The sequence below is a fragment of the Prionailurus bengalensis genome, chromosome D1 (genome assembly GCF_016509475.1).
Source record: "Prionailurus bengalensis isolate Pbe53 chromosome D1, Fcat_Pben_1.1_paternal_pri, whole genome shotgun sequence".
Taxonomy (NCBI): Eukaryota; Metazoa; Chordata; class Mammalia; order Carnivora; family Felidae; genus Prionailurus; species Prionailurus bengalensis.
In genome coordinates this window covers 58941143-58969063 of record NC_057346.1, presented here as the reverse complement: position 1 = coordinate 58969063, position 27921 = coordinate 58941143, and the positions used below count along the sequence as shown (strand labels likewise).

At 36.6% G+C, this 27921-nt stretch overlaps 1 protein-coding gene across 2 annotated transcripts in view; it reads right to left on the bottom strand.

Annotated features, from left to right (window-relative positions):
* Window positions 1–27921, bottom strand: part of FCHSD2 (FCH and double SH3 domains 2) — a 285200-nt gene that overhangs the window by 137803 nt on the left and 119476 nt on the right. For both annotated transcript variants that reach the window (XM_043580308.1, XM_043580309.1), the window contains exons 4-5: window positions 10360–10436; window positions 3006–3150 (exon numbers count right to left, since the gene is read on the bottom strand). In XM_043580308.1, coding sequence (XP_043436243.1) covers window positions 3006–3150; window positions 10360–10436 — 222 coding nt within the window. The remainder of the gene's footprint in view (window positions 1–3005; window positions 3151–10359; window positions 10437–27921) is intronic.

Sequence of the window (27921 nt, the reverse complement as noted above, 5' to 3'; positions counted from 1 at the left end):
CACTTACATGAAGTATCTAAAACAGTAAAACTCATGGAAGCAAAGAATAGAATTCTGGTCAGCAGGGGCTGGAAGAGGAAAGAAAGAACTGCTAACCAACCAAAATTTCAGTTATACTAAATGAGTAAACCCAAGATTAGTTGTGTAACATTGTGCCTATGGATAACAATACTGTATTGTAGACTTAAAAATCTGTTAAGAAGGTAGATCTCATGTTAACTGTTATCACACTAAAGTTAAAAAAAAAAAGAAGAAATGAAAAATACACAATTAATCCAAAAGGCAAAAAAAAAAAAAAAATGGGGGAAAGGTTAGAGAAGCAAAGGAAAAAGAATAGATCATCTATTTATCCTATATGGAGTCAATTTGTTGTACAGCTTGGGAAGTACAATTGGAGAAGCCAACTACAGTGGCTATCTGTTGTTTTGCTTGCTCTGTCTTTATTTCCATGGTTTTTCCTTTGGAAATCCATCTCAATTTTCTTTTGGAAAATTATCTTTCCCCATTTTTAGTACATATAGTTTACATGAGGACTGTAAACCCCAACGTGGGGGTGTTGGTAACCCAAGACAGGCTAATGAGCCTCAATTTGGGAAGTTTCGTTGGAACTTTTGGGAAAATGCAAAGTGAGGGATTGCTAGCTATAAGATTTATAAATCCCTCATTTGGGGGCCACCATGTGGAGAGTTGCTAAAGAATGAAGCCTTTATGGGAATGCAAGCTGGTGCAGCCACTCTGGAAAACAGTATGGAGGTTCCTCAAAAAACTAAAAATAGAACTACCCTACGACCCAGCAATTGCACTACTAGGCATTTATCCACGGGATACAGGTGGATACAGAAGGGACACATGCACCCCCATATTTATAGCAGCACTATCAACAATAGCCAAAGTATGGAAACAGCCCAAATATCCATTGATGGATAAATGGATAAAGAAAATGCGGTATATATACACAATGGAGTATTACTCGGCAATCAAAAAGAATGAAATCTTGCCATTTGTAACTATGTGGATGGAACTGGAGGGTATTATGCTAAGTGAAATTAGTCAGTCAGAGAAAGACAAAAATCATATGACTTCACTCATATGAGGACTTTAAGAGACAAAACAGAAGAACATAGGGGAAGGGAAACAAAAATAATATAAAAACAGGGAGGGGGACAAAACAGAAGAGACTCATAAATATGGAAAACAGGGTTACTGGAGGGGTTGTGGGGGGGGTGGGCTAAATGGGTAAGGGGCATTAAGAAATCTACTCCTGAAATCATTGTTGTACTATATGTTAACTAATTTGGATGTAGATTTTAAAAAATAAAAAACAAAATTAAAAAAAAAAAAAGAATGAAGCCTTCAGGGGAAAACAGACCTACTAGATGGAAAGAAGGACTGAATTCTAATACCATCATTTAACCATCTGATCCACCCCTGGAATTTTCAGTTATCCAAGCTAATACATTATTTTCTTGGCTTAAACTAGTTTGAAGTAGGTTTCTGTCGTCTGTAATCTCAGAGTTGTAAACGGTACACCTAATATGTACCTAACGTCCAACAACTGCTTAGATGGAACATAAACACCATTTTTTTCCAGCTATAATATAATATAATTCACAGATAAGAGGACTTGTCAAATTTCATCAAACATCCTCTGCCCAGGAACGCTGGTTAAATTCGGGACAGAGACTATTCTCCCAATGGAAGAGAAACTCTTTCAAAATATTCTGATATTGAGAAAAGTAGACTTTTCCAGTAATTCAATTAGATTTGGTCAATGCATTGGCTATGTGAAACGCAGTATTTCCTCCCAGTTAGGAAATTATGCTAGTATAAATTCTCTGCCTCTATCTTCTACCCTCTCTCTGCGTACATGTATGTGTTTTATACATACATACATATATACATATATATACACACACACAAAACATATTTTCAAAACTCAAAAGCATTGTTTGGTCAGTGGTTATGTAATTTTGAAAAGGTAATTTTGAGCTAAAAAAAAAGGCATTCCTATACAGATATGTTAAAACCAACTGATATTACACAAGTGCTTGAAAGAGATGAAAATTTTATATAAACACAAAATACATTTAACATACTGATTTTATGCTACAAATATCATCTTTGGCAAACAAGGAAAATTAGTTTTTTTAGATTTTGTAAAACAATTTTGAAAATCCAAATGATAATTAGAATTAAAACACTGGATGGTTTTTGAATGACTATTTCCTTAAATGATTACTTTAATATTTTTTAAAGCATTGATACTTCCATAGGAATAATTTAATTACTTATTAGGCATCATAATAATTTGTATTTGTAACTCTATCTCCAAAAAAGGATACAATTCAACTACCTTCAATAGCAAGCACTTCATAAACATATTTAATAGTGATTTTTTTCTATGAATTTTTGATTTCTGTATAATCAAAGAAGTAGATCTATTTGAAAACTTTAATTTTATATAACCTATATAATTAAACTTTAGAGTACACCATTTTTGGTAATAAGTTTTCTTATTAGGTGAAAAATAAGAAAATAAGTTTCACATATTTGGTCAAAATGTGTCAACTTCCTTTAAATTATTATGCAAAATGACTCAAGTTAAAACCAAGATGAATTTTTTCAAGACTTAGTGGGATTAATAACATTTAACTACTTTATTATACACTGAACTATAACAATATTGTACAACTAAGTAAATCTATTTACTTGAATTAGGATGAAAAGTGGTATTTGTAAGAAGTATTCATTGACCTTTTCAGAATATCCAGATTCAAATTATACTCACTTTTGTCAGTTAATAAAACACAGCAGTTAGAAAGAATATGATGAAATAAAAAAATCCTAGTAACATGTTGAAATCAAAAAGTCCATGTTGAAATCAGAAATATTTGTGACCATATAGAAAAGCTCAAGGTGTTAAATGCAATTTAACATAACCTTACAGATTACAAATGGAGCACTTAGATATTAAAATGCATATAAGAAAAGAATAGAAACAATACCCTTTTTAGTTGTTGTTCTTTTAAGCTTCTCACTGTCCTTGCAGGCTCAGAAATGAAGTTTTTATAGTTTTCACATATATTGATCCGAGACTGGGCTACCTGCATTGTTCCCTCAAGAAAAGATTTCCAAACAGGATACATGCTCCTAAATTCAAAGAGGGACAGAAAAGTATTAGGCAGGGAAAAGGAAAAAAGTTGGCTAACCTTATGCTTACTGGCTAGCACTGTGAAACAGAATGGATGTTTTCTTTATAGTTGAAAGTGTATTTATAGTGGTTTATATATATAAGTAGTAAAATTTTTATCATATAAAGGGAGAAACACAATATATACTTTATTCCTTTATATCTCTGCAATGACCATCTTGATTCATTAGCTATTCTTGGTAATGGAGTAAAGGATTGCAATTCCAGACAAAGCTAATGCTATAAAAATTAGTGAATTCAGACTGTCCAGACCTTTCACTGTCTCAGGGTCATCATTATGGGTATCAAGTTTCATTATTTCATTAAGATACTTTCCTAATTTTAGAGATGGGGTAACTGAGCAAGCCTTAGACAGATTTAGAAAATCACCCTAGATCACAAAAGAGTGTGGTAGTACTGAGATATAGATGAAGGTTGAGTACCTCTAAAGTACATTCTCTTTCAACTACATCATATTATTCTCTTACATAAATTGATACAGCTGGAAAAAAATCATAAACAATTGCTTACATACTTGAGAAGTCTATTTCTCTGACAAAAGAGTTCTATGGTAGCAATGTTCTACATGTTTCTGTGTTGTAACAATGCTTAGCCAGCATCCTATTGTGGCTTGGAATCATTCCAAGCAATTCCCATCACCTTTACTTGATAAATGTGCTCAGCAATCTCTTGGGAAATTCAAAGAATTATTCATCTTTTGCTTTTTGTAGCTAATGTCCTTTTCAAAGCTTCTCTTCTACTTTGCTAATTCCTTAGTCAGTTCTAGTATGCACCTGCACTAGTTAAACATATTTTATAACTTATCATAACAATGGAGGGTATTTTGTTTTTAAAAAATGAGATGCTTGCACTGATGGATTATAATATTCATCTCCTAAGATTTTCCTTCTTGTGCCACATGGATTTTCTACTATAGCAATGTATGATACCTTGTGCTACATAAATGCTACTACTTAGAACTAAAAAAACCTTGGGGTGCCTGGGTAGCTCAGTTAGTTAAATGTCTGTCCAACTCTTGATTTTGGCTCAGGTCATGATCTCACATTCCTAAGATCGAGCCCCACACTGAGCAGAGAGAGAGCCTGCTTAGGATTCTCTCTCTCCCTCTCTCTCTCTCTCTCTCTCTCTCTCTCTCTGCCCCTCCCAGCCCATGTGCGTGCATGCTCTGTCTCATAAATAAGTTAAACAATAAAAGAACTAAAAATCATTGTAACTATATTTTTCAAATAAGGAAATGATTAGTTTATATAGTGGATTAGGTTTTGTAATACATCAAATGAATTAGTTTAGATGGAAATATTCTTTTATTTAACCAGAAGTATATCACATTCCCTTTGGAAAAAAGATTCAGTGTATGGTGCCAGCAAAAGCTGTCAACACAAAAGCAAAATGAGTATGAGATGATGGATGTTAACTAAACCTATTGTGGTAATCATTTCACAGTATATGTAAATCAAACCATCAAGCTGTATACCTTAAACTTACAGTGATATATGTCAATTATTTTTCAATAAAGCTGGGGAAAAAAACCCAGCAAAATTAAAGTTGCCCATAGCCTGCATGACAACTGATGGAACCTGGGATGTAAACTCACCACAGCCCCTCCTAAACAGTCCAAACTGTTCAGAGAATGCAGAGAGAAAAATTCAGTACTTGCTTTGTAGTTATTAATTTGCACTTAAAATACATTTTAAAATCATAATTAAAATGAGAAAGAAGCACTATGAAATGTGACAGAAAGGAAGGAAAGAGAAAAGGGAGGGAGGGAGGGAGGGAGGGAGGGAGGGAGGAAGGAAGGAAGGAAGGAAGAAAAGGTGGGAGGGAGGAAGAAAGGAAAGGTGGAACGGAGGAAGGAAGGAAAGGTGGGAGGGAGGAAGGAAGGGAGGATCCCTTCATCCAGGCTCTCCTCATAGGGAGCACTCTCTTCCCTTTCAGTCTTCACCTAGTTGACTGTTGTTCATCCCTCAAATCTCAGCTTAAATATAACTTCCTTAGAGAAGCCTTTCATGATCACCACCAACCCAACCCACAGACTCCCATCAAGTTCCTCTCTGTTATTCGTTACATGGCTCCAGCACTTTTCCTTCAATTATACATATTTTTATGTAATTGTTAGTCAATGTCTGTCACTCTCACTATAGTGAATATTTCATGAAGGTAGGGGTACATGTCTGTCTCACTATTGTATTCCTAGGGCCTAAACACATGGCCTAAGATTTAGAAAGGTTATGAAAATACATATTGCATGAAAAAAATGAATGGATATGTCTATTACGAGGACTATACAATAAAAAGAAAAATCCTTGTAAAGTTTAAAAAGAGGTCTTTGGAGAGTAGCAGATCTATAGCATACAAACATATTCTATATAATGAGACACCATGAAAAGAAAATAATTTAGTTACAAGTTAATCAGAAGACCTGGGTTCAAGTTCTAGTTCAACCAAAATAATCATATGTAGCACACTTCACTATACTTTCATTTCCTCAACTGGCAAATGGAGAAAATAACAAAAATACCAGCACCATGTATCTCACAGGGTTATTTTATAATAGTAAATGCAAATGAAGTAAAAACCCTTGGCAGAGATTCTTTTAATGAATAAATAGTAACAGAAGCAGAACTGTAGTAGAAATGTTAGTGCTTGTTAACATAATAGTGATAGTTGCAATGGTAGTGGTATTTTTCATTAAACTGAGGAAAAATAATAATGGGTGTAGAGGGATTTTAAACGTTTTTATTTCACTAGGCTCCATATATGTAATTTTGTGGCATAAGATACTAAGCATGTATGGTATTTTGCTATTCTGCACAGGTCATGAAATGAGGCTCAAAATTATGACAGAAAGGAAGGAAATTCTTTTAAGAAACTATCACATGCTAGATACTATATGTCATATATTTTTACATTTACATTATCATTTAATTCTCATGTGAACTTTGCAAAATAAGCATTATTCCCATTTTTCAGAAGAGAAAAGTAAGGCTCAGAAAGACTGCAGAATTTTCCTAAGGCTACTCACCTGGAAACAGGACTCCCACGGTCATAACCTAGACTTTGCCATTACCACTAACCAATCCCAAAGTAACCATCTAATCTCTGACCAACACCTGCTGTTTTCACTCATTCTCTCTAGGATTCTGACTCCAACAATTATTTAAACTCTATTGGAATCCACAATCCATTCTATCTTATCCCCCTTCCCCGTCTCTTCCCTGTCTCATATTTCCCTTCTCAGCTCCTCATCCAGACGGTTTTATGCTCCACCATTATAACCACTCCCTATGTTTATATACTTATTACCCTTGCCCCTTTCTCTTTCTATCATTCTAATCTAATTTCAACCCTGGGGGCACCTGGATGGCTCAGTCGTTAAGCATCCAACTTCGGCTCAGGTCATGATTTAGCAGTTTGGAAGTATGAGCCAGGCATTCGGATCTGCGCTAACAGATTCTCTCTCTCCCTCTCTCTCTCTCAATCTCTCTCTCTCTGCCCCTCCCCCACTTGTGTGCACATGCACACTCTCTCTCTCTCAAAAATAAATAAACTTTAAAAATAAAATTTCAACCTTGGTTAAATCCAAATTTCTGTTTACACCATACCAGTCTCTGTGTGGCAGAATGTTACTGGAAAAAACCATAATCATGCTGCCTGGTCTCAGTTTAAATTGATGTCTAATACATTCTAGTAACTCCTTAGTGCTATGCAGCAATTCTACTATATTCCCCTAAATCCTCTTATTCTCTCAATCTTCTACACAATTATTTCCCACTTTTTCCTCTCATCTCACACCTCTACTATGACCACACTTTCAGTTGATAGAAGCTACCAGAAGACAATGCCTACATGTCCCACCACATTTACCAATCTCCCTACTTCTGCACCCATACACTCTGTCATCTTTCTTTTTACTTGGAAGAACTACCTGTGCTTCGAAGGCCAACCCTTTGTATTTACACTACAATCTATAACTTAAGAATAGCAATCCAGTAATTGTGCTTCTTCCTACAACATCAACTTTTCCCTCTCTATTGGATGGATCTCTAAATATGCTATAATGTCTCCCATCTAAACAACAACAACAAAAAACAAACAAACAAACAGGGTCACCTGGGTGGCTCAGTCGGTTAAGCCTCTGACTTCAGCTCAGGTCATGATCTCACAGTTCATGAGTTCAAGCCCGCGTCAGGCTCTGTGCTGACAGCTCAGAGCCTGGAGCCTGCTTCGGATTCTAGTCACTAGTGAGCTGAGGGAACTTTGAGAAACACTTATAAAGAAAGGACTTGCTATGGTCTGAATGTCTGCGTCTGCCCAAAATTCCTATGTGGAAATCCTAACCCACAAAGATGATGGTACCAGGAGGTGAGGCTTTTGGGAGGTGATTAGGTCATAGGCAGATTATTGCCCTTTATTTTTTATTTATTAAAAAAAATATTTTATGTTTATTTATTTTTGAAAGAGAGACAGAGTGTGAGCAAGGGAAAGGCAGAGAGGGAGGAGGACAGAAGTTCTGAAGTGCTCTCTGTGCTGAGAGCAGACAGTCTGATGTGGGGCTCAAACCCATGAACCATGAGGTCATGACCTGAGCTGAAGTCAGTCACTTAACCGACTGAGCCACCCAGGCATCCCAGATTAGTGCTCTTTTAAAAAAGACCCCACAGAGCTCCCAAACCCCTTCTACCATGTAAGGACATGCTAGAAGTTGAGAAACCTGCAACTCAGAAGAGGAACATCCCCAGAACCCGTCCTGGTCTCAGACTCCCAGCCTCCAGAAGAGTGAAAAATAAACTTGTCATTTATAAGCCATCCAGGCTGTGGAATTTTGTTATAACAACCTGAACAGACTAAGACAGGGGTGACAACTTGTCCTCAAAGACTAAAAAACAAAAACAAAAACAAAAAAAAACAGGTCCAAGAGAAAGTGGTGTTCCAGTTGTCCAGTTTCCAGTCCTTCAAGATGCCTGTGTAACCTCCAGGTCTACCCCTCCTCTCACCCACCAACCCATATACTTCACACCAGCCATGCTGGACGGCACAGTTACCTAACACCCATATTTTCTCATGCCTTAGGGTGCTACTTCTGCTTAGAATTCCTTTTGCCCAACCCTGGCAAACTCCTGTAAGTTCTTTGAGACTCGGATCTAGAGGCCTAGGTTTTCCCCTACAGTCCCAATGCACTCTCCACTCCTCACCCAATACCACAACTATTTACAGTAGCTATCTCCTGTAAGCTCCACAAGGACAGGCACCACACCTCACAGTCTCTCTGATCCTAAAGTGTAATTTAACAGCTACCATATAGCAGATACTTTACATCTATCTCATGAATAAATAAATCAATGACTGTTTAAATAGCTGTGTGATCTTAAGCAAGGCATATAACCCAAGACTTACTTCCCTAACACATAAAAGGAAGATAACTATATGTAACTCACAGGGTTGTTTTGATAATCATGAGAGATAAGCTGAAGTTCCCAGCACAGTATCTGGTATTTAGCAAATATTTAGTAAAAGTTGGCTTAACCTACTTTTTTTTTTTTTTTTTTTTTTTTTTTGGGCTTAACATACTTTTAAAAATAAGGTTGTACAAGCTAGCCAGGGAACAGAGCCTTTTTATCCCTACTTCTTTGGTAACCTGAATCCTGAATTTCAAACAAACTTAGCATATAGCCTACCTACATATAAGCTGGAGTCCTTCTTTATTACCAGCAAGCAATCTCTTCCTTGGTCAGGCTTTCTTCATGTTCACAATACTGAACTATATTAACGTTGTCTCTCTCATTCAAGGTTTTTGCTCTACTTGTCTCTTTTGCCTAGAATTTCACATCCTCTCTCTTCCCCTCTTAGCTGAATTTTAAAGATACTGGGAAGTCCACAAGAAAATCTCTATTTTTGTTTATTTTCTTGGTTTGCTTTATTATTCTACATTGCAATTATACGAATCTATTACTTACAGCTATAATGCCACCTTCCAAGTTTTACGTCAGTCCTGCAATTGGGAAGAACTATTACATTTCTTGTTTATCTTTCCGTTTTCTAGTCCTGTTAACAATATCTGATGTCAGTTTTCACTGACAATCCAGCAACATGATTTCATATTCAGAGTCTAAGCCATACACTTGAATACGGAGTTCTTAATTATCCTGGGTTCTCTGCTATCATTTCATGGGCATTAGTTTTTTTTCAACTTTTTTTTTTTTGGGGGGGGGGGGACAGAGAGAGACAGAGCATGAACGGGGCAGAGAGAGAGGGAGACACAGAGTCGGAAACAGGCTCCAGGCTCTGAGCCATCAGCCCAGAGCCTGACGCGGGGCTCGAACTCACGGACCGCGAGATCGTGACCTGGCTGAAGTCGGACGCTTAACCGACTGTGCCACCCAGGCTCATGGGCATTAGTTTTAACTGTAAGGTCTAAAATCTTGACTCTGACTTCTGGTTCCCTTAATAAATACTAAGGACAGTCTTGAGCATAAAAGCCAACAATCACTTCCAAATTAATTTCAAAAAAAAAACAAGAAAAAGTCATCAAATCCTAAACAAAATTACAAAATATTACAATAACTTTAAACATATCTGTAGGTCACTGAGGACACATTTATATTCTATTGTCATCTACCTTCTTTGAAATTTGTATGTGGGATACTGACTGGCCAATTTCTGTATACCCTGTTCTGTGTGTGTGTGTGTGTGTGTGTGTGTGTGTGTGTGTGTGAAACCTAGAAACTTTTCCCTAGGCTCACAAAATTTCATTGGCCCAAATTTAGAATTTTGGAATTAAAGAATCAATAAACATGGCAGAACACTATAATCTTCTTTCATTATTATTGTCATAACGTGTTTCATTTGTAGGTCATTCAGGAAACAATTTGTGTTCCACTGTCATCTACCTTCTTTAAAATTCCATACATGCATTTTAATCAATTAAACAAAACACAATCTTGGTTTAACACGTAAGAAAACTATTTTATACAGATTATTTGCATATGTTGTGGAACATTAACATTTTCTGATAATTTTGAAATTATGTCTAAAAACATGGCAAAGAAAAGCAATTTTTTAAAACTACTGAAGTCTACATTATCTATATGACATGGCTCTGAGCAAACTTATTTTTGGAGAAAATAGGCAAGATCTACTTATTAAGTTACCTGTAATCATTCCGATCATCAGTTTTTATTCCAGGCCAATCTCTCTTCAGATATTGACTAGCCAACTTCTGGATACCCTGTTAAAATACACACACATATATATGTATTATAAAATAAGTATTGTGCCATAAAAAAAGCTCTTTTCCTTAAAATATGTTACTTGGCAAATTTCATCTTTCCAAATGTAAATTTAACTCAGAAGAACCAATGATAAATGGCAGAACATTATAACTTGTTTCATTATTGTCACAGTCTTGTCCTGTGCATTTTTAGGAAAGGGTAACTATAAGGATGAAAAAATTGAAACTTAGTTGGTATGCTTTCCACTTCACCAAATTACTTGACCAGCTAAAAACAAACCGCCTCTGGAATATCACAGGTTGCACATCTGCCCACCTCTGCAGAACTCTGATTACACAGCTTGACATCTCAATTTCCCACCATTCCTCTGCGGTGGCATTGCCCTGCGTTTCTAAATCCAAACTCTCCCAGATCATGAAAGGCACCATTACTTTCAGTTGGGAGCAGACAGATACACATTCACTTGTAAAAGAAATGAACAAACCTTGGTGTTATTCCATATTAGTCATTTTGATTCAAGACAGATTTTAAGGTTTTTCTTTTTAAATAATACCATGGCACAAATTACTTCAAATATAGAAATTAGTTTTACAAAGAAATATACCCACATATTGTTATCCATACAACATGAATGTGGATAAAACAGAATATTTATCTACAATAGATACAGTGGTACCAGGATTTGAACAGAGAAGACTATTTTATTTTTTTAATGTTTGTTTATTTTTGAGAGAGAGAGAGAAGAGCACAGAGTGGCTGGGGGTGGGGGGTGGGGTGGGACAGAAGATCCAAAGCATGCTCTGCACTGACAGCAGCGAGACTAATGTGGGGCTTGAACTCATGAACCATGAGATCATGACCTGAGACAAAGTCAGATGCTTAACTGACAGAGCCACCCAGGTGCCCCAGAGAACACTTTTACTGGCAAGGTTAAACTACTCACTCTGAACACAGAATATCTTACTTTTAGATGGGATCATATGTGGTCCCCTAATAGTGCTAATGTAATGATTAGAAATCATAAACTTTAGGACACTCTTCTCTCCATGCAACTTCAAATAGAATAAATAAAATGCTGACATGAAGAACAATCACATTAATTAACAGACTGCCTACATTAAGCAGAGGCTGCCCAAATAAAATCAATGCTGCACTGTATACATGGCACCTTTCTACTAAGGTCTACTGCCAAATCAATTTGGCTTGATTAAATCCATTGTTGAATGCTTCTATTTATCATTATTTCAATGAGCCCAAAGGGTAGCAGGAACTGTAAAGAAGTTCCTTGGAATCTCAAGTTTCTCCTGAAATGGGCAATAGTTTGGTTTCACTATTAAAAGGTACTGTGTATTCTGAGAACTCACATACAACGGCATAGCTACAATACTTCCATTTACATACCTTGTACTTGGGGATCTCAATCATTAAATGTTCCTTGAATATGTACAGTAATTTTTCACCTCTGCACCTTCTTCATACTCCTATTTCTACGAAATAACTTCCTATCACTCTCATTCCTACCTGCTGAACTCTCACCACCGTGCCTTTAAGCTGATTTTTAAATTTCCTAACAAAATATTCAAAATTATATATAGGAAAATACAAAAAATTTTACTGTCTAGGTATTTAATTTCATTTCATTAAAACTGAATAGTTTATCATTCTTTCTGCATTTATTAGCTGGAATTCTTTTTTTTTTTAACATTTGATTTTATTTTGTTAAGAGAGAGGGACAGAGCATGAGCAGGGGAGGGGCAGAGAGAGAGGGAGACATAGAATTGGAAGCAGGCTCCAGGCTCTGAGCTGTCAGCACAGAGCCCGACACGGGGCTTGAGCTCATCAGCTGCAAGATCATGACCTGAGCCGAAGTCAGACTCTCAACCAACTGAGCCACCCAGGCACCCCCTAGCTGGAATTCTTTTTTAAAGAGCTACCCTTCTTGAACTATTTGGTTATCCTGAGGTACAGTTCTTAAAAGAGGGGCAAGATAAATACTTGATTTGTCCAGTTTTGCCTAAAGGTGAACAATGAATTTTTAAAGTAACATTATGAACTCATATATTTTGAATAATGGATGTATTTCAATTTATTGCAGTCACTATTCTTTTGATGCTCTAATTGTTACAACTGTAATCAGTAAGGAGTTCCTCCCAGTTGGGTCCCACATCATGACCCCAACAGACTTTGATAGTTCCTTTGTTTTCTTTTACAGGTTCTATTCTAGATCTGCAGTAAGCTAGTTTTCTAAGGAATTCTGACTCCTTTCTGGGAGAAACCAGATTTAGAGACCACAATCTAGGCATTTCCTTATCCTTCAAGTCTTTGTGTCTTTAAGAGGCTTTTTTCTAATCACTGTATACAAAGTAGCTTACCCTCCACCCAGTTACTCTCTCTCATACCATATCACTTATTTATAATCCTCATTATGATACTGTCTGGTTTACATAAATTTTACTCTCTTTACCAACTATAAACTTCTTCAGGTAGGGATCTTGTCTTTTTTTTTTTTTAATCACTGTGTCTCCAGGCTATAGCAACAAGGCTAGCATTTAGTTGATGCCAATAACTTTCACTAATTGCATGAATAAATGCCACCTACATTATTCTATATCGAATGTACAAGAGCCAAACTCCTTTTGTGTTTTTGCCATTCAGACTTAGAAACGTCTAAATCAAAATTTCTCTGGTTCCTCAATTTTTCCTCAGTGGGGTGGGGGGGGGGGTGGGAGCAGGGCATACCAGATTTCTAAGATTGTTACCAGGTGGTTTTAATATAATAAATAAATTCCTTTGTAAAATTACAGCTAATTTTTGACCATTTCCATTATTGGAAGAAAACATATGTGTAGATATTCTAAAGCAATAAAAAAAACTAACAAATTTGTTCCATACTTAGAAGGCAGTACACATTAATTTTTGTGAAGGTTCAAATAAATAAAAATCCCTGAATTAAAAGAACTCATAATATGTGCACAGGAATAAGAAGTATGCAATATAAAATGGGAGGCAACATGTGGTCACTACCAAATTAAGTGGCAATATATGATATCAGTTCCAAGGTGAAGAAAAGATTGTCTTCTTTTCTTTATTTTTATTAAAAAAAAATTTTTTTTTTAGTGTTTAGTTTAGTTTTGTTTTAATTAGAGAGAACGCACATGTCAGAATGGGGGAGGGTCAGAGAGAAAGAGAGAGAGAATCCCAAGCAGGCTTTACACTGTCATGCCACAAAACACAAGATCATGACCTGAGCTGAAACCAAGAGTTGAATGTTCAACTGACTGAGCCACCCAGGCGCTCTTCATCTGATATTTTCTTAATGAGTTACATCTAAATGACATGATAGTTGACTTGTCCAGTTTATTGCAAAGTGGCTGCAGAACATTTCATACAGAACATGGGATGTCTGAGCCTCAGATTATGAGTAGGACTAAGGCAGAATGACAGCACTCAAAATTTATATAAAACAAATGAATATGACAAGCATTTCTACACATATATTTCTCTTAACTCTGTTAAGCAGAGTTATTTTTATTTTATTTGTTATTTTTATTTGGATTATTTATTTATTTATATTTTTTATTTGTATTATTTTTTTAATATGAAATTTATTGTCAAATTGGTTTCCATACAACACCCAATGCTTATCCCAACAGGTGCCCTCCTCAATGCCCATCATAGAGAAATTGGACACCTAAAAGGATATATAATTTACTTATGATCACATAACTAGTTAGAGTTAGAATCCCTACTTATCATTCTAAATCTTCACCAAAAAAAAACACAAAACATTGCTTTAGAGTTGATTTTATCTAATTCTTTAAAAATTTCTTTTTTTCTTTTTCAAATTTTTACTTAAATTCTAGTTAGTTAACATATAGAGAAAAAATTTCTGAAATTACTTTTTTTTTGTGCATTGTAAGTTACATTAGCAATTTCTAGAGCTCTGAACCACAAAGTTGAACTGTATTAAACTGAATGAGCCCTTCAGAGATGAGATGAGGGATTCATGAAATAGATAAACAGTGAGATCTTTAGATGAAAGACTTTATTCAAGTTGGTTCACAGAGGCAGGAATCATGATTTCTGTGTGCTCCATGCAGCTGTTCAAGATCTAATCTGTATGGATGCTCAAGAAATACTCCATGGCCATTATAGGAAAGGTCTTAAATAACATTTGATGCCTGTGAAAGCATGCTATACTTAAATTAACTGGTTTCCCTTTTATATGTTCTGCTTAAAGCTACATTGTATGAATGAAAGGTCTGTATATAGACAAAATAAAGTCTAATTAAGTGGCTAAGAAAAATAAATCTATGGCTGGCAATTTTCTAAAAAGTGTTTTGTTTTTTTTTAAATCACTTCCCTAGGCCACAACGTTATTCTCTAAAACTGGTGCACTAAACACATATTATTTACTTCTATTTTCCTGAGCATCACTGATGGATAATGTTGATTTGATTTCCAATACTGTTTACTCTGTAGCACTGGTTTCCATAAAAATGTGCTATCAATATACTCCTTGGAACATCCAAAAACATCTCATTCCAAATTTTTAAAAGCTATCAGTGTCTGATGTAAGACTCGCTTTGTTTTACCTCTCAATAACACTTGCTATATTGCTCTAACAAGTGAGGCAACACAAAGAAAGCCACTGTTTAGTAGATACTGGGAAATGAACTGATGGCTTAACCTTCTGCCCATTTACCACAGCAAGCTGAGCAAGAATGTGCTCCATGGCACTCACACAGGTTATTCTGTACCCATTTCGGCCCCTTAACATACAGAGAAACTTATATTTAAATTTTACTAAGGGTTTGCCATCAAATGGCTCTTCAAAATTATAGGACACCATGTTGTATATATACTATCCCTTTTTATTGTGAAATTCCCAAGATTATGTTAAAAATTAACAAGTCCACTGTATAAGTTGAATGGTTCTAAAACTGATATAAATAATAATTGTCTTTATTCTTTTTTAAAATTTTATTTATGGAGGAGGGAGGAGCAAAGATATGGAAGGAAAGAATCCCAAGCAGGCTCCTGCTGAAGCGGGGCTCAATCTCATGACGACAAGATCACGAACTGAGCTGATATCAAGAGTCTGATGCTTAACCAACTGAGCCACCCAGGCCCCCTTTACTATTCTTTAAATTACTTAAATAGTAATGGAGAACTTCACCCCTACCCTTAAGGAAAGTTTTGAAATATTTTTCACTGTTTTCTGTTTTCAATTGTAGTTAGGGTTAAAAAAAATTAATCAGTATAATCTCATGTTATATAATAACACTAAATACATATTTTAGCCTTTTCTTTTTATCAAAAATAAAGACTAATTTTGTTTTAATTGATTACATAAGACAAGATCTAAAGACATTTTTATTTTATTTATTTTTATTTATTTATTTTTTTAAAGAATGTGTATTCAACGTTTATTTATTTTTGGGACAGAGAGAGACAGAGCATGAACGGGGGAGGGGCAGAGAGAGAGGGAGACACAGAATCGGAAACAGGCTCCAGGCTCTGAGCCATCAGCCCAGAGGCTGACGTGGGGCTCAAACTCACGGACCGCGAGATTGTGACCTGGCTGAAGTCAGACGCTTAACCGACTGCGCCACCCAGGCGCCCCCTAAAGACATTTTTAAATGACCTATCCTATATGATTTGAGAACCAAATAATTAAAAAATAGATGAAATTTAACATTCATTCATGATTAAACAATGTCAAGATGAGAAGCAGAGGGATCTTTCCTTAACCTAATAAGGGTGTATATGACAAACCTATAGCTAAAATACTTCTAATGGAGAGCAAATGTTTTCCCCCTTAAGACTGGGAAGAAGGCAAGGATGCCCTCTCTCACCAGTCCTTTTCAACACTATACTCATAGTGCCACCTACTACAACAAGAAAAAGAAAGAAAAAGAAAAGGCACACAGATTGGAAAGGAAGAAATAAAACTATTTTTATTCACAGATGATGTGACTGTGTATGTAGAAAACTCTAAAGAACCTACAAAACAAAATAAAACACCTCTGGAACCAATAATTGAGTTTATCAAGGCTGCAAGATACAAGGATGACAAAGAAAACTGGACTGTTTTCCTACATACCTGTAATGAACAAATAAAGTTTGAAATTAGAAAAAAATGTATGATAGCATTGAGTAAAATACAAAGTACTTAAGTATAAATCTAACAAAATATGTGCAGGAACTTTATGCAGAAAATTCCAAAATACTGATGAAAGAAATCAAAGATCTAAATTAATGGACAGATATCCAATGTTAATGGATTGGAAGACTTCATACTAATAAGATGTCAACTGCTCCCAATATGATCTATACATGTGAAATCCAAATGAAAATTCCAGAAAGCTTTTTTGAGGATATGAACAGCTTGACTTTATTATTTATCTATTTTTATATTTTTAATTTACATCCAAGTTAGTTAGCATATAGCGCAACAATGATTTCAGGAGTAGATAGATTCCTTAATGCCCCTTACACATTTAGCCCTCCCCCCTTCCCACAACCCCTCCAGTAACCCTCTGTTCTCCAGGGTTTAAGAGTCTCCTATGTTTTGCACTCCTCCCTGTTTTTATATTATTTTTGCTTTTCTTCCCTTGTGTTCATCTGTTCTGTGTCTTAAAGTTCTCATGAGTGAAGTCATATGATATTTGTCTTTCTCTGACTAATTTTGCTTAGCATAATACCCTCCAGTTCCAACCACGCAGTTGCAAATGGCAAGATTTCACTCTTTTTTACTGCTGAGTAATACTCCATTGTATACATATATACACCACATCTTCTTTATCCATTCAGCCATCGATGGACATGTGGGCTCTTTCCATACTTTGGCTATTGCTGCTAGTGCTGCTTATAAACATTGGGGTGCATGTGCCCCTTCGAAACAGCACTCCTGTATCCCTTGGATAAATATCTAGTAGTGCAATTGCTGGGTTATAGGGTAGTTCTATTTTTAATTTTTTGAGGAACCTCCATACTGTTTTCCAGAGTGGCTGCAGCAGTTTGCATTCCCACCAGCAATGCAAAAGAGATCCTTTGTCTCTGCATCCTTGCCAACATCTGTTGTTGCCTGAGCTGTTAATGTTAGCCATTCTGACAGGTGTGAGGTGGTATCTCATTGTGGTTTTGATTTTCATTTCCCTGATGATGAGTGACGCTGAGCGCTTTTTATGCGTCGGTTGGCCATCTGGATGTCTTCTTTGGAGAAGTGTCTATTCATGTCTTTTGCCATTTCTTCACTGGATTGTTTTTTGGGTGTTGAGTTTGATAAGTTCTTTGCAGATTTTGGATACTAACCCTTTATCTGATATGTCATTTGCAAATATCCTTTCCCATTCTATCAGTTGCCTTTTAGTTTGGCTGATTGTTTCCTTCACTGTGCGGAAGCTTTTTATTTTGATGAAGTCCAAACAGTTCATTTTTGCTTTTGTTTCCTTTGACTCTGGAGAGGTGTTGAGTGAGAAGTTGCCACGGCCAAGATCAAAGAGGTCCTTGAGGATTTTGATGGCTTCTTGTCTTACATTTGGGTCTTCCATCCATCTTGAGTTTATTTTTGTGTGTGGTGTAAGACAGTGGTCCAGGTTAATTTTTCTGCATGTCGCTGTCCAGTTTTCCCAGCACCACTTGCTGAAGACACTGTCTTTTTTCCATTGGATATTCTTTCCTGCTTTGTCAAAGATCAGTTGGCCATACGTTTGTGGGTCCATTTCTGGGTTCTCTATTCTGTTCCATTGACCTGAGTGTCTTGATGATTACAGCTTTGTAATACAGCTTGAAGTCTGGGATTGTGGTGTCTCCAGCTTTGGTTTTCTTTTTCAAGATTTCTTTGGCTATTCAGGGTCTTTTCTGGTTCCATACAAATGTTAGGATTGTTTGTTCTTGCTCTGTGAAGAATGCTGGTGTTATTTTGATAGGTATTGCATTGAATATGTAGATTGCTTTGGGTAGTACTGACATTTTAACCATGTTTGTTCTACCTATTCCGGAGCATGGAATATTTTTCCTTTATTTGTGTGTCTTCTTCAATTTCTTTCATAAGCTTTTTATATAGTTTTCAGTGTACAGATTTTTCACCTCTTTGGTTAAATTTTTTCTACGTATTTTATGGGTTTAGGTGCAACTGTAAATGGGATCGAGTCCTTGATTTCTCTTTCTGTTGCTTTATTGTTGGTGTATAGGAATGCAACCAATTTCTGTGCATTGATTTTCTATCCTGCAACTTTGCTGAATTCATTAATCAGTTCTAGCAGTTTTTTGGTGGAATCTTTTGGGTTTTCCATATAGAGTATCATGTCATCTGCAAAGAGTGCAAGTTTGACCTCCTCCTGGCCGATTTGGATGCCTTTTATTTGTGTCATCTGATTGCTGAGGCTAAGACTTCAAATACTATGTTGAGTAACAGTGGTGAGAGTGGACATCCTGTCTTGCTCCTGACCTTAAGGGGAAAGCTCTCCATTTTTCCCCACTGAGGATGATATTAGCGTTGGGTCTTTCATATATGGCTTTTATGATCTTGAGGTATGATCCTTATCCCTACTTTCTTGAGGGTTTTTATCAAGAAGGGATGCTGTATTTTGCCAAATGCTTTCTCTGCACCTATTGAGAAGATCATGTGGTTCTTGTCCTTTCTTTTATTGATGTGATGAATCACACTGATTGTTTCGCAGATATTGAACCAGCCCTGCATCCCAGGTATAAATCCCACTTGGTCGTGGTGAATAATTTTTTTAATGTATTGTTGGATCCAGTTGGCTAGTATCTCTTTGAGGATTTTTGCATCCATGTTCATCAGGGAAGTTGGTCTATAGTTCTCCTTTTTAGTGGGGTCTTTGTCTGGTTTGGGAATCAAGGTAATGCTGGCTTCACAGGAAGAGTCTGGAAGTTTTCCTTCCATTTCTATTTTTTTGGAACAGCTTCAAGAGAATAGGTGTTAACTCTTCTTTAAATGTTTGATAGAACTCTTCTGGAAAGCCACATGGTCCTGGACTCTTGTTTTTTAGGAGATTTTTGATTACTAATTTGATTTCTTTACTGGTTATGGGTCTGTTCAAATTTTCTATTTCTTCCTGTTTCAGTTTTGGTAGCGTACATGTTTCTAGGAATTTGTCCATTTCTTCCAGATTGCCCACTTTATCGGCATATAATTGCTCATAATATTCTATTATTGTTTATATTTCTGCCATGTTGGTTGTGATCTCTCCTCTTTCATTCTTGATTTTATTTATTTGGGTCCTTTCCTTTTTCTATTTGATCAAATTGGCTAGGGGGTTATCAATTTTGTTAATTCGAGCAAAGAACCAGCTTCTGGTTTCATTGATCTATTCTACTGGGGTTTTTTTTTTGTTTTTTTTTTTTTTTTTGGTTTTGATAGCATTGATTTCTGCTCTAGTCTTTATTATTTCCTGTCTTCTGCTGGCTTGGGGTTTTATTTGCTGTTCTTTTTCCAGCTCTTTAAGGTATAGGGTTAGTTTTGTATGTGAGATGTTTCTTCCTTCTTTAAGAAAGCCTGGATTGCTATACACATTCCTCTTATGACCACCTTTGCTGCATCTCAGAGGTTTTGGGCTGTGGTGTTACCATTTTCATTGGCTTCCATGTCCTTTTTTTTTTTGTATGAAACATATGTTTATTATTTTAACAGTTAAAGTATTTAAAGTTCTGGGGGGTGGGAGGGAGGGGAGGGTGGGTGATGGGTATTGAGGAGGGCACCTTTTGGGATGAGCACTGGGTGTTGTATGGAAACCAATTTGACAATAAATTTCATATATTAAAAAAAAATAAAATAAAGTTCATCAAGGTTGTTAAACAGTATAACCAAATTACTGTCAACAATAATCAGAAGTAGAAAAGTTGTATATATACATATAAATATATATAATGTTACACATATATAGTATATTATATATATTAACATTTTTCTTAGCTATTTTTTCTTCTAAATTTCTTTTTATTTTATTTTTTAAAATTTATATCCAAATTAGTTAGCATATAGTGAAACAATGATTTCAGGAGTAGATTTCTTAATGCCCCTTACCCATTTAGCCCTTCTCCCCTCCCACAACCCCTCCAGTAACCCTCAGTTTGTTCTCCATATTTATGAGTCTCTTCTGTTTTGTCCCCTTCCCTGTTTTTATATTATTTTTGTTTCTCTTCCCTTATGTTCATCTGTTTTGTCTCTTAAAGTCCTCATATGAGTGAAGTCATATGATTTTTGTCTTTCTCTGACTAATTTCACTTAGCATAATACCCTCCAGTTCCATCCACATAGTTGCAAATGGCAAGATTTCATTCTTTTTGACTGCGGAGTAATACTCCATTGTATATATATACCACATTTTCTCTATCCATTCATCCATTGATGGACATTTGGGCTCTTTCCATACCTTGGCAATTGTTGATAGTACTGCTATAAACATGGGGGTGCATGTGTTGTTCTGAAACAGCACACCTGTATCCCGTGGATAAATGCCTAGTAGTGCAATTGCTGGGTCATAGGATAGTTCTATTTTTAGTTTTTTAAGGACCCTCCATACTGTTTTCCAGAGTGGCTGCACCAGCTTGGCATTCCCAGGCTTCCATGTCCTTTTTAATTCTCTCTTTAACTTCCTGGTTATCTCATTCATTCTTTAGTAGGATGTTCTCTAGTCTCCAAGTATGCTACCTTTCCAAATTTCTTCCTGTGGTTGATTTCAAGTTTCATAGCATTGTGGTCTGAAAATATGCATGGTATCATCTTGATCTTTTTGTACTTGTTGAGCACTGATTTGTGTCCCAGTATGTGGTCTATTTTGGAGAACATTCCACGTGTACTGGAGAAGAATGTATATTCCACTGCTTTGGGATGAAATGTTCTGAATACATCTGTTAAGTCCATCTGGTCTAGTGTGTCATTCAAAGCCATTGTTTCCTTGTTGATTTTCTGATTAGATGATCTGTCCACTGTTGTAAGTGGAGCCAGCGTGACATTTTTTTAAGTTTATCTATTTATTTATCGAGAGAGAGAGAGAGAGAGAGAGAGAGAGAGAGAGAGAGAGAATCCCAAGCAGGCTCTGCACAGTTAGCGCAGAGCCCCATGCAGGCCTGAACTCACAAACTCTAAGATCATGACCTGACCTGAAGTCAAGAGTTAGGTGCTTAACCGCCTGGGCCTCCCAGGCACCCTTGAACAGCCTGACTTTAAAATGTATGGAAGGGCGCCTAGGTGGCTCAGTCAGCTAAACATCTGACTTTGGCTCAGGTCATGATCAAGGTTCTTCAGTTAGAGCCCTGCATGGGGCTCGGTGCTGACAACTCAGAGTCTGGAGCCCGCTTGGGATTCTGTGTCTCCCTCTCTCTCTGTCCCTCTGCCACTCAAACTCCATGTCTGTCTGTCTCTTTCTCTCTGTCTCTCTTTTTCTCTTTCTCAAAAACAAATACACGTTTAAAAAATTTTTTTCAATGTATATGGAGGGGCACCCAGGGGGCTCAGTTGGTTAAGAATCCAACTCTTGATATCAGCTCAGGTCTTGATCTCAGGGTCATGAGTTCAAGCCCTGTGTTGGTCTCCATGCTGGGCATTAAGCCTACTTAAAAATAAATAAATAAATAAATAAATGTATGTATGTATGTATGTATGTATGTATGTATGTATGTATATATATGGAAAGGTAAAGGTACTAGAGTCACCAAAACAATTCTGAAAAATGAGAACAAAGTCAGAAGACTCATATCACCTGCATTCAAGGCTAGTATAGTATAACGTTACTGTAATAAAGACAGTGTGCTACTGGCAAAAGCATGGACGCACAGATCAATGGAACAGAACAGAGCCCAAAATAGATCCAAAAAAATAAAATAAACTAATTTTTCCCAAAGGTACAAAGAAAATTAGATGGAGGAAGAATGGTCTGCATCTATAAGTGGTGCTGAACAAATAGATGACCATGTGCAAAGAAATGAACAGTAGCACATACCTCCCAATTAAAAAAAAATTAACTCAAAATGCTTCATAGATCTAAATGTAAAGCACAAAACTAGAAAACATGTGGAACACAAAGACAATCTCTTTGACCTTTGGCAAAGAGTTTTAACATACAACACCAAAAGCAAGATACATCAAAGAAAAAATGATAAACTGTAGTTAATCAGAACACTTTTTTTAAATTTTATTTGAGAGAGAGAGCACTCATGCCCAAGCAGGGGAGAAGGGGAGAGGGGCAGAGAGAGAGAGAGAGAGAGAGAGAGAGAGAGAGAAACTCAAGCAGGCTCCATGCACAGCATGGCCACAAGCTCAGCATGGAGCCTGATATGGGGCTCAATCCAGTGACTCTGGGATCACGACCTGAGCTGAAATCAACAGTTGGATGCTCAACCAACTGAACCACCTAGGCACCCCATCAGAACTCTTTAAACTCTTTTCTTTGGGAAAAGACACTGTTAAGAGAATTTTTTAAAAAAAATTCTGCAAATCACGTATCTGATAAATGACTTGTATCCAGAATGTATAAGGAACACTAAAAACTCAACAGTAAGAAAAAAACCAACTCAAGTTTTAAAATAAGCAAATGCTCTGAACAGACACTTTATCAGGAAGATATAAGGATGGTAAAAAAGTATTTGAAAAATGCTGAATATCTCTTATCATTGTGGAAATAGAGATTAAAACTACATGATACCACAGGGGTGCCTAGGTGGCTCAGTCAGTTAAGCGTCCAACTTCGGCTCAGGTCATGATCTCGTGGTTTGTGAGTCCGAGCCCTGCATCGGGCTCTGTGCTGACATCTTGGAGCCTGCTTTAGATTCTGTGTCTCCTCCTCTTTCTGCCCCTCCCCTGCTCATGCTCTGTCTCTCTTGGTCTCTCAATAATAGATGTAAAAAAAAATTAAAAAAAAAAACAACATGATACCATTACATAGCTATAAGAATAGCTAAAAAAAAAAAAAAGAAAAAAGAAAGAAGAAGATAATAAAGTTTATTTATTTTGAGAGAGAGAGAGCGCACGTATAGGGTGGGGGAACAGAGAGGGAGATAGAGAATCCCAAGCAGGCTCCCTGCTGTCAAATGTGGAGACCGACGGTGGGGCTTGATCTCATGAACCATGAGCTCATGACCTGAGCTGAGATCAAGGTGGCAGCTTAACTGAGCCACCCAGGTGCACCAAGAGTGTTGTAACTTTAAAGGGTTAAATGTTACCACAAAAGTAAGTACTTACTCATCAGTAATTATTTAAAATGTAAATGGATTAAACTCTCCAATCAAAAGACAGAATCTAGCAGAACAGAATAAAAACACAATCCAACAAGAGACTCTTTAGATCCAATGCAACACAGACTACTACAGTATTCTAGTAAAGATGATGGGGGAGCATGGGGCAAGCTGAGGGCAAAATACAGGCTGGCACCCAGCCCTCCAACCCCAAAGTGGAATATGTGTGAATATGCATGATATTCCTCGGATACTCCTGGCTACCCAAGAACAAAGGAAAGGGGTTTAAGTGCTTGCCATGGTAATATGGGAAACTAAGGCAAATGAAAATTAAATCCCCTTCCTGCCTACAGTCCATTGACAAGTCCTTAAAACCTGTAGAATGACCTCCCCCTCTAGGAGTTCAGCTGCCTGGATGAGGACACTTTGCTAGGGGCAAAAGAGAACCTTGGCTTAACATTGTCCCAACCTCAAGGATCCTGTAAGTCTACTTCCTTTGTCTCAACTGCTCCAGGATATATGCTGGCAATCATGTTCCAAGTTTACAGCCCCCTGATATGCATCTGAAGGGTCTCATGACTGAGGTTTTATTAAATGGTGACAAATGGTGTTTCCCTAGCTACAGCTAGCCAGGGTCCTGGAAACCTTGCTCCCAAAATACCTTACCCTATCCCTGACCTGCTCCCAACCTCAGGGTATATAATGAGTTACCAGCCATAACCCCAGTGCAGCATTTCCTGCCCATGGGTCCTGTCCCCATGCTTTAATAAAATCACCTTTTTGCACCAAAGATGTCTTCAAGAATTCTTTCTTGGCCATTGGCTCTGGACACCATGAACCCCACCACCACCCCAAAACTTCATCAAAGATGATGATATTATGAACTGTGGTAGAGGCACTAAAGACAGAGCCAGATTAATTACAAAGATATTTAGCAGAGAAAACTGACAGAAATGGTAATGGTCCAGAATGGAAAACAACAAAGAAGACAATAATTAGATGAACCTTTGGATTTTGGCCTTATACAACTGAATGAATAATGTATCTATCTTCCTCAGTGATGAACACATAGGTAGTCTCTTTAATTACAGAAAAGGTTGTTGGAATTATAATACAAACAGTGATAGGTTTAGCAGAAGTATAAAAAAAGGCAAGGAGCCACGATGTCTCCTAAAGTGAGAGATGACAGGAAAATCTATGCAGATTTAAGTACTTTGGAACTGGATCTGAAAGAGGAAATAGGAATTTGATCAAATGAGAAAGAAAGAAGGACGTAACAGGACTTGGTATAATTTAGGTTAAAAAAAAATGATGATGTAAAAATAGGTGGGAAAATGTAGGACATGGATTGGTGGAGTAAATTTTTACTTGTAAGCATCCAACTTGTACTTTGAAGCTTACACCTACACTTACATAGTGAATTCTTCTGTAGTGCCTAGGAGATACCTACTCTCAAAGTAGTTTTCCATGAAGTTATTCTTTAAGAAAGATCTCCAATGTCTTTCTTGTACTATCATCATGCTTAAATAGAGTCATAAAACACATTTAAAAAGATGTTTCCCTGGAAAGCTGTAGTTCTAATAATAACTGGGATTTATCATCTTATGTTAACTTACTGTGCTTACACAAAACTCAAAATGTTGCCTTCAATACACCTAAGAGACATAAAAATCATCTGCCTGAAATATGCTTAGTTCTCCACTTAATGTTGCTATTATGACAATTACATAAAAAAAACATGCATAAATCCTGTTGCACTTAAACAGAGATGACATACTAAATGTGCAGTTCATAAATGGTATTGCCAATATGGGCAGATAACTTGGAAGTCTGCTTAACAAAAGGTATCTTCCTTTAAGGGGCATAAGCCCAAATTCATCCAATATGAAATATTAAATGCCAGTTACTTAATCGTTTTCACAACCAACCATTTTCTCCCTCCAGATAGTCTTGTTTTCTCCTATAGAGTTTCTCCATTTGTTTCCAAAGCAATTTTATATGTAAGCTTTAATCAAGGGAAAATCCTACTGACTAAAAGGCACTTACTCAGCTTACCTCTAATATTTCAATAGTTTTTACTTCATTTTACATTTTCAGTAGATTGCTTAACTAAGAAATGATGGCTACAGTTTTATGAATGTTTTTTCCCCCATATTTTGTAAATTTTTCTTTCCAAATTGCTGGAAGCTATTGGTAAGAAAATTGGTGGGGCGCCTGGGTGGCGCAGTCGGTTGGGCGTCCGACTTCAGCCAGGTCACGATCTCGCGGTCGGTGAGTTCGAGCCCCGCGTCAGGCTCTGGGCTGATGGCTCGGACCCTGGAGCCTGTTTCCGATTCTGTGTCTCCCTCTCTCTCTGCCCCTCCCCCGTTCATGCTCTGTCTCTCTCTGTCCCAAAAATAAATAAACGTTAAAAAAAAAAAAAATTAAAAAAAAAAAAAAAGAAAATTGGTAAGCTATTCGTAAGAAAAGCAGTATTTTTCACTGTGTATACAGTCGTCTTCAAATAAAGATTAGTATTATTTGTTGGTAAAAACCAAACTTGAGGGAATTTATTTTACACTATTTAAAACATTATCAATTGGAAAACATAAATTATGGCTTACAGATTTTTAGAGCAAAATGTACACAGAATTTTGGCTTACTAAGAATATATTTTTTTAACATTTTTATTTATTTTTGAGATAGAGAGGCAGAGTGTGAGTGGAGGAGAGGCAGAGAGAGAGGGAGACACAGAATATAAAGCAGGCTCTAGGCTCTGAGCTGTCAGCACAGAGCCCGATGCAGGGCTTGAACTCACGAACTGTGAGATCATGATCTGAGCCAAAGTTGGACGCTTAACCAACTGAGCCTCCCAGGCACCCCATGGCTTATTAAGAATATTAGAGTCACTAAACATTGTTTAAAGTTTTTTCAATTTTTTATTAAAGTTATATTTCAAGGCTTAGATTAGCAGATACCTCTTTGTAAGACTCTCAGACATGAAGGTTCTCACTAAGGGGGGAAAACAAGCTAGTTGCTATTGTTTTTGAACAGTAAGAAAAGTGTTCTATTAAGCATGACTGAACTGCCTGCTTGATCTCAAAGACAGCCATACAAGCAGTTTCTCCTTTAGAGAAGAAACTGGAATGTATCAAATCAGCAAGCAAATAATAATTTCAAGTGCTTGACCCTTAGTGATCTCAAATTAGAGGGGGGAAATCTAGAAAAAAATGGCCAAAATGTGATTGAACATAAAGGCCAGTAAGACCCATTTTTCATTTCCCTTGTTAGATAGAAAACATAGAACTAGTCATGAGAACTACTACTATTTACTATGTACTAGGTGTTTCACATTTATTAACTAACATTTAAAACTATAGCCTTATGCACCAGACACAACAGAAATTTTAAAAGGCTAAGTAAAGGCTAAGATCACCCAGCTAGGTAAGCCTGGGTTCAAATGCAGGTCTTCTTTCAAAGTTTAAAACACTTTTTGACCACTCAATTCATTCTGCTACAGCCAAAGACTATCCCAAATCACTGTATATTTTGGCTAAGGGCTGTTTATAGGTTCTTTAAAGAACAGGGCTATAAAAATCTAACATAGTTCCGTCTTTGCTCAGTAAATAACTGCTGAACTGAATCATTCATTACTCATTTTAGTGAACAATTATACACATATATTTTTAAATTAATGGTTTATTTTTAGAGCAATTTTAGGTTTACAGAGAAATTGAGCAAAAAATACAGGGTTCCCATATATCCACTGACTACACAGATTCCCTCCTATTAACATTTTGCATTTGTGTGATATATTTGTTACAGTGATGAAACAACACTGACACATTATTATTAATTACAAGCCATAGTTTACATTAGGATTCACTATTTGTGTTGTGTGTTCTATAGGTTTTCCCAAATGTACAATGTCATGTATCCACCACTGCATTCTCCTAATAAACCCTAAAGCTCCACTGTGTTCTACCTGTTCATCCTCCCTTCATCTCCCTCCCTCCCCATCCCTGGCAAACACTAATCATTTTACTGTCTCCACAGTTTTAACTTTTCACAATATCATATATTTGGAATCATACAGTACGGTAGCCTTTTCAGGTTGGCTTTGTTCACCTGACAAAATGCATTTAAGGTTCCTCCATGTCTTTTAGTGGCTTAATTCAATTCCTTTTGTCACTGAATAATATTCTGCTGTCTGGATATTCCACTGTTTCCTAGTCCACTCACCTATTGAAGGACACCTTGATTGCTTCCCAGTTTGGGTAATGTTGCTATTGACATTCA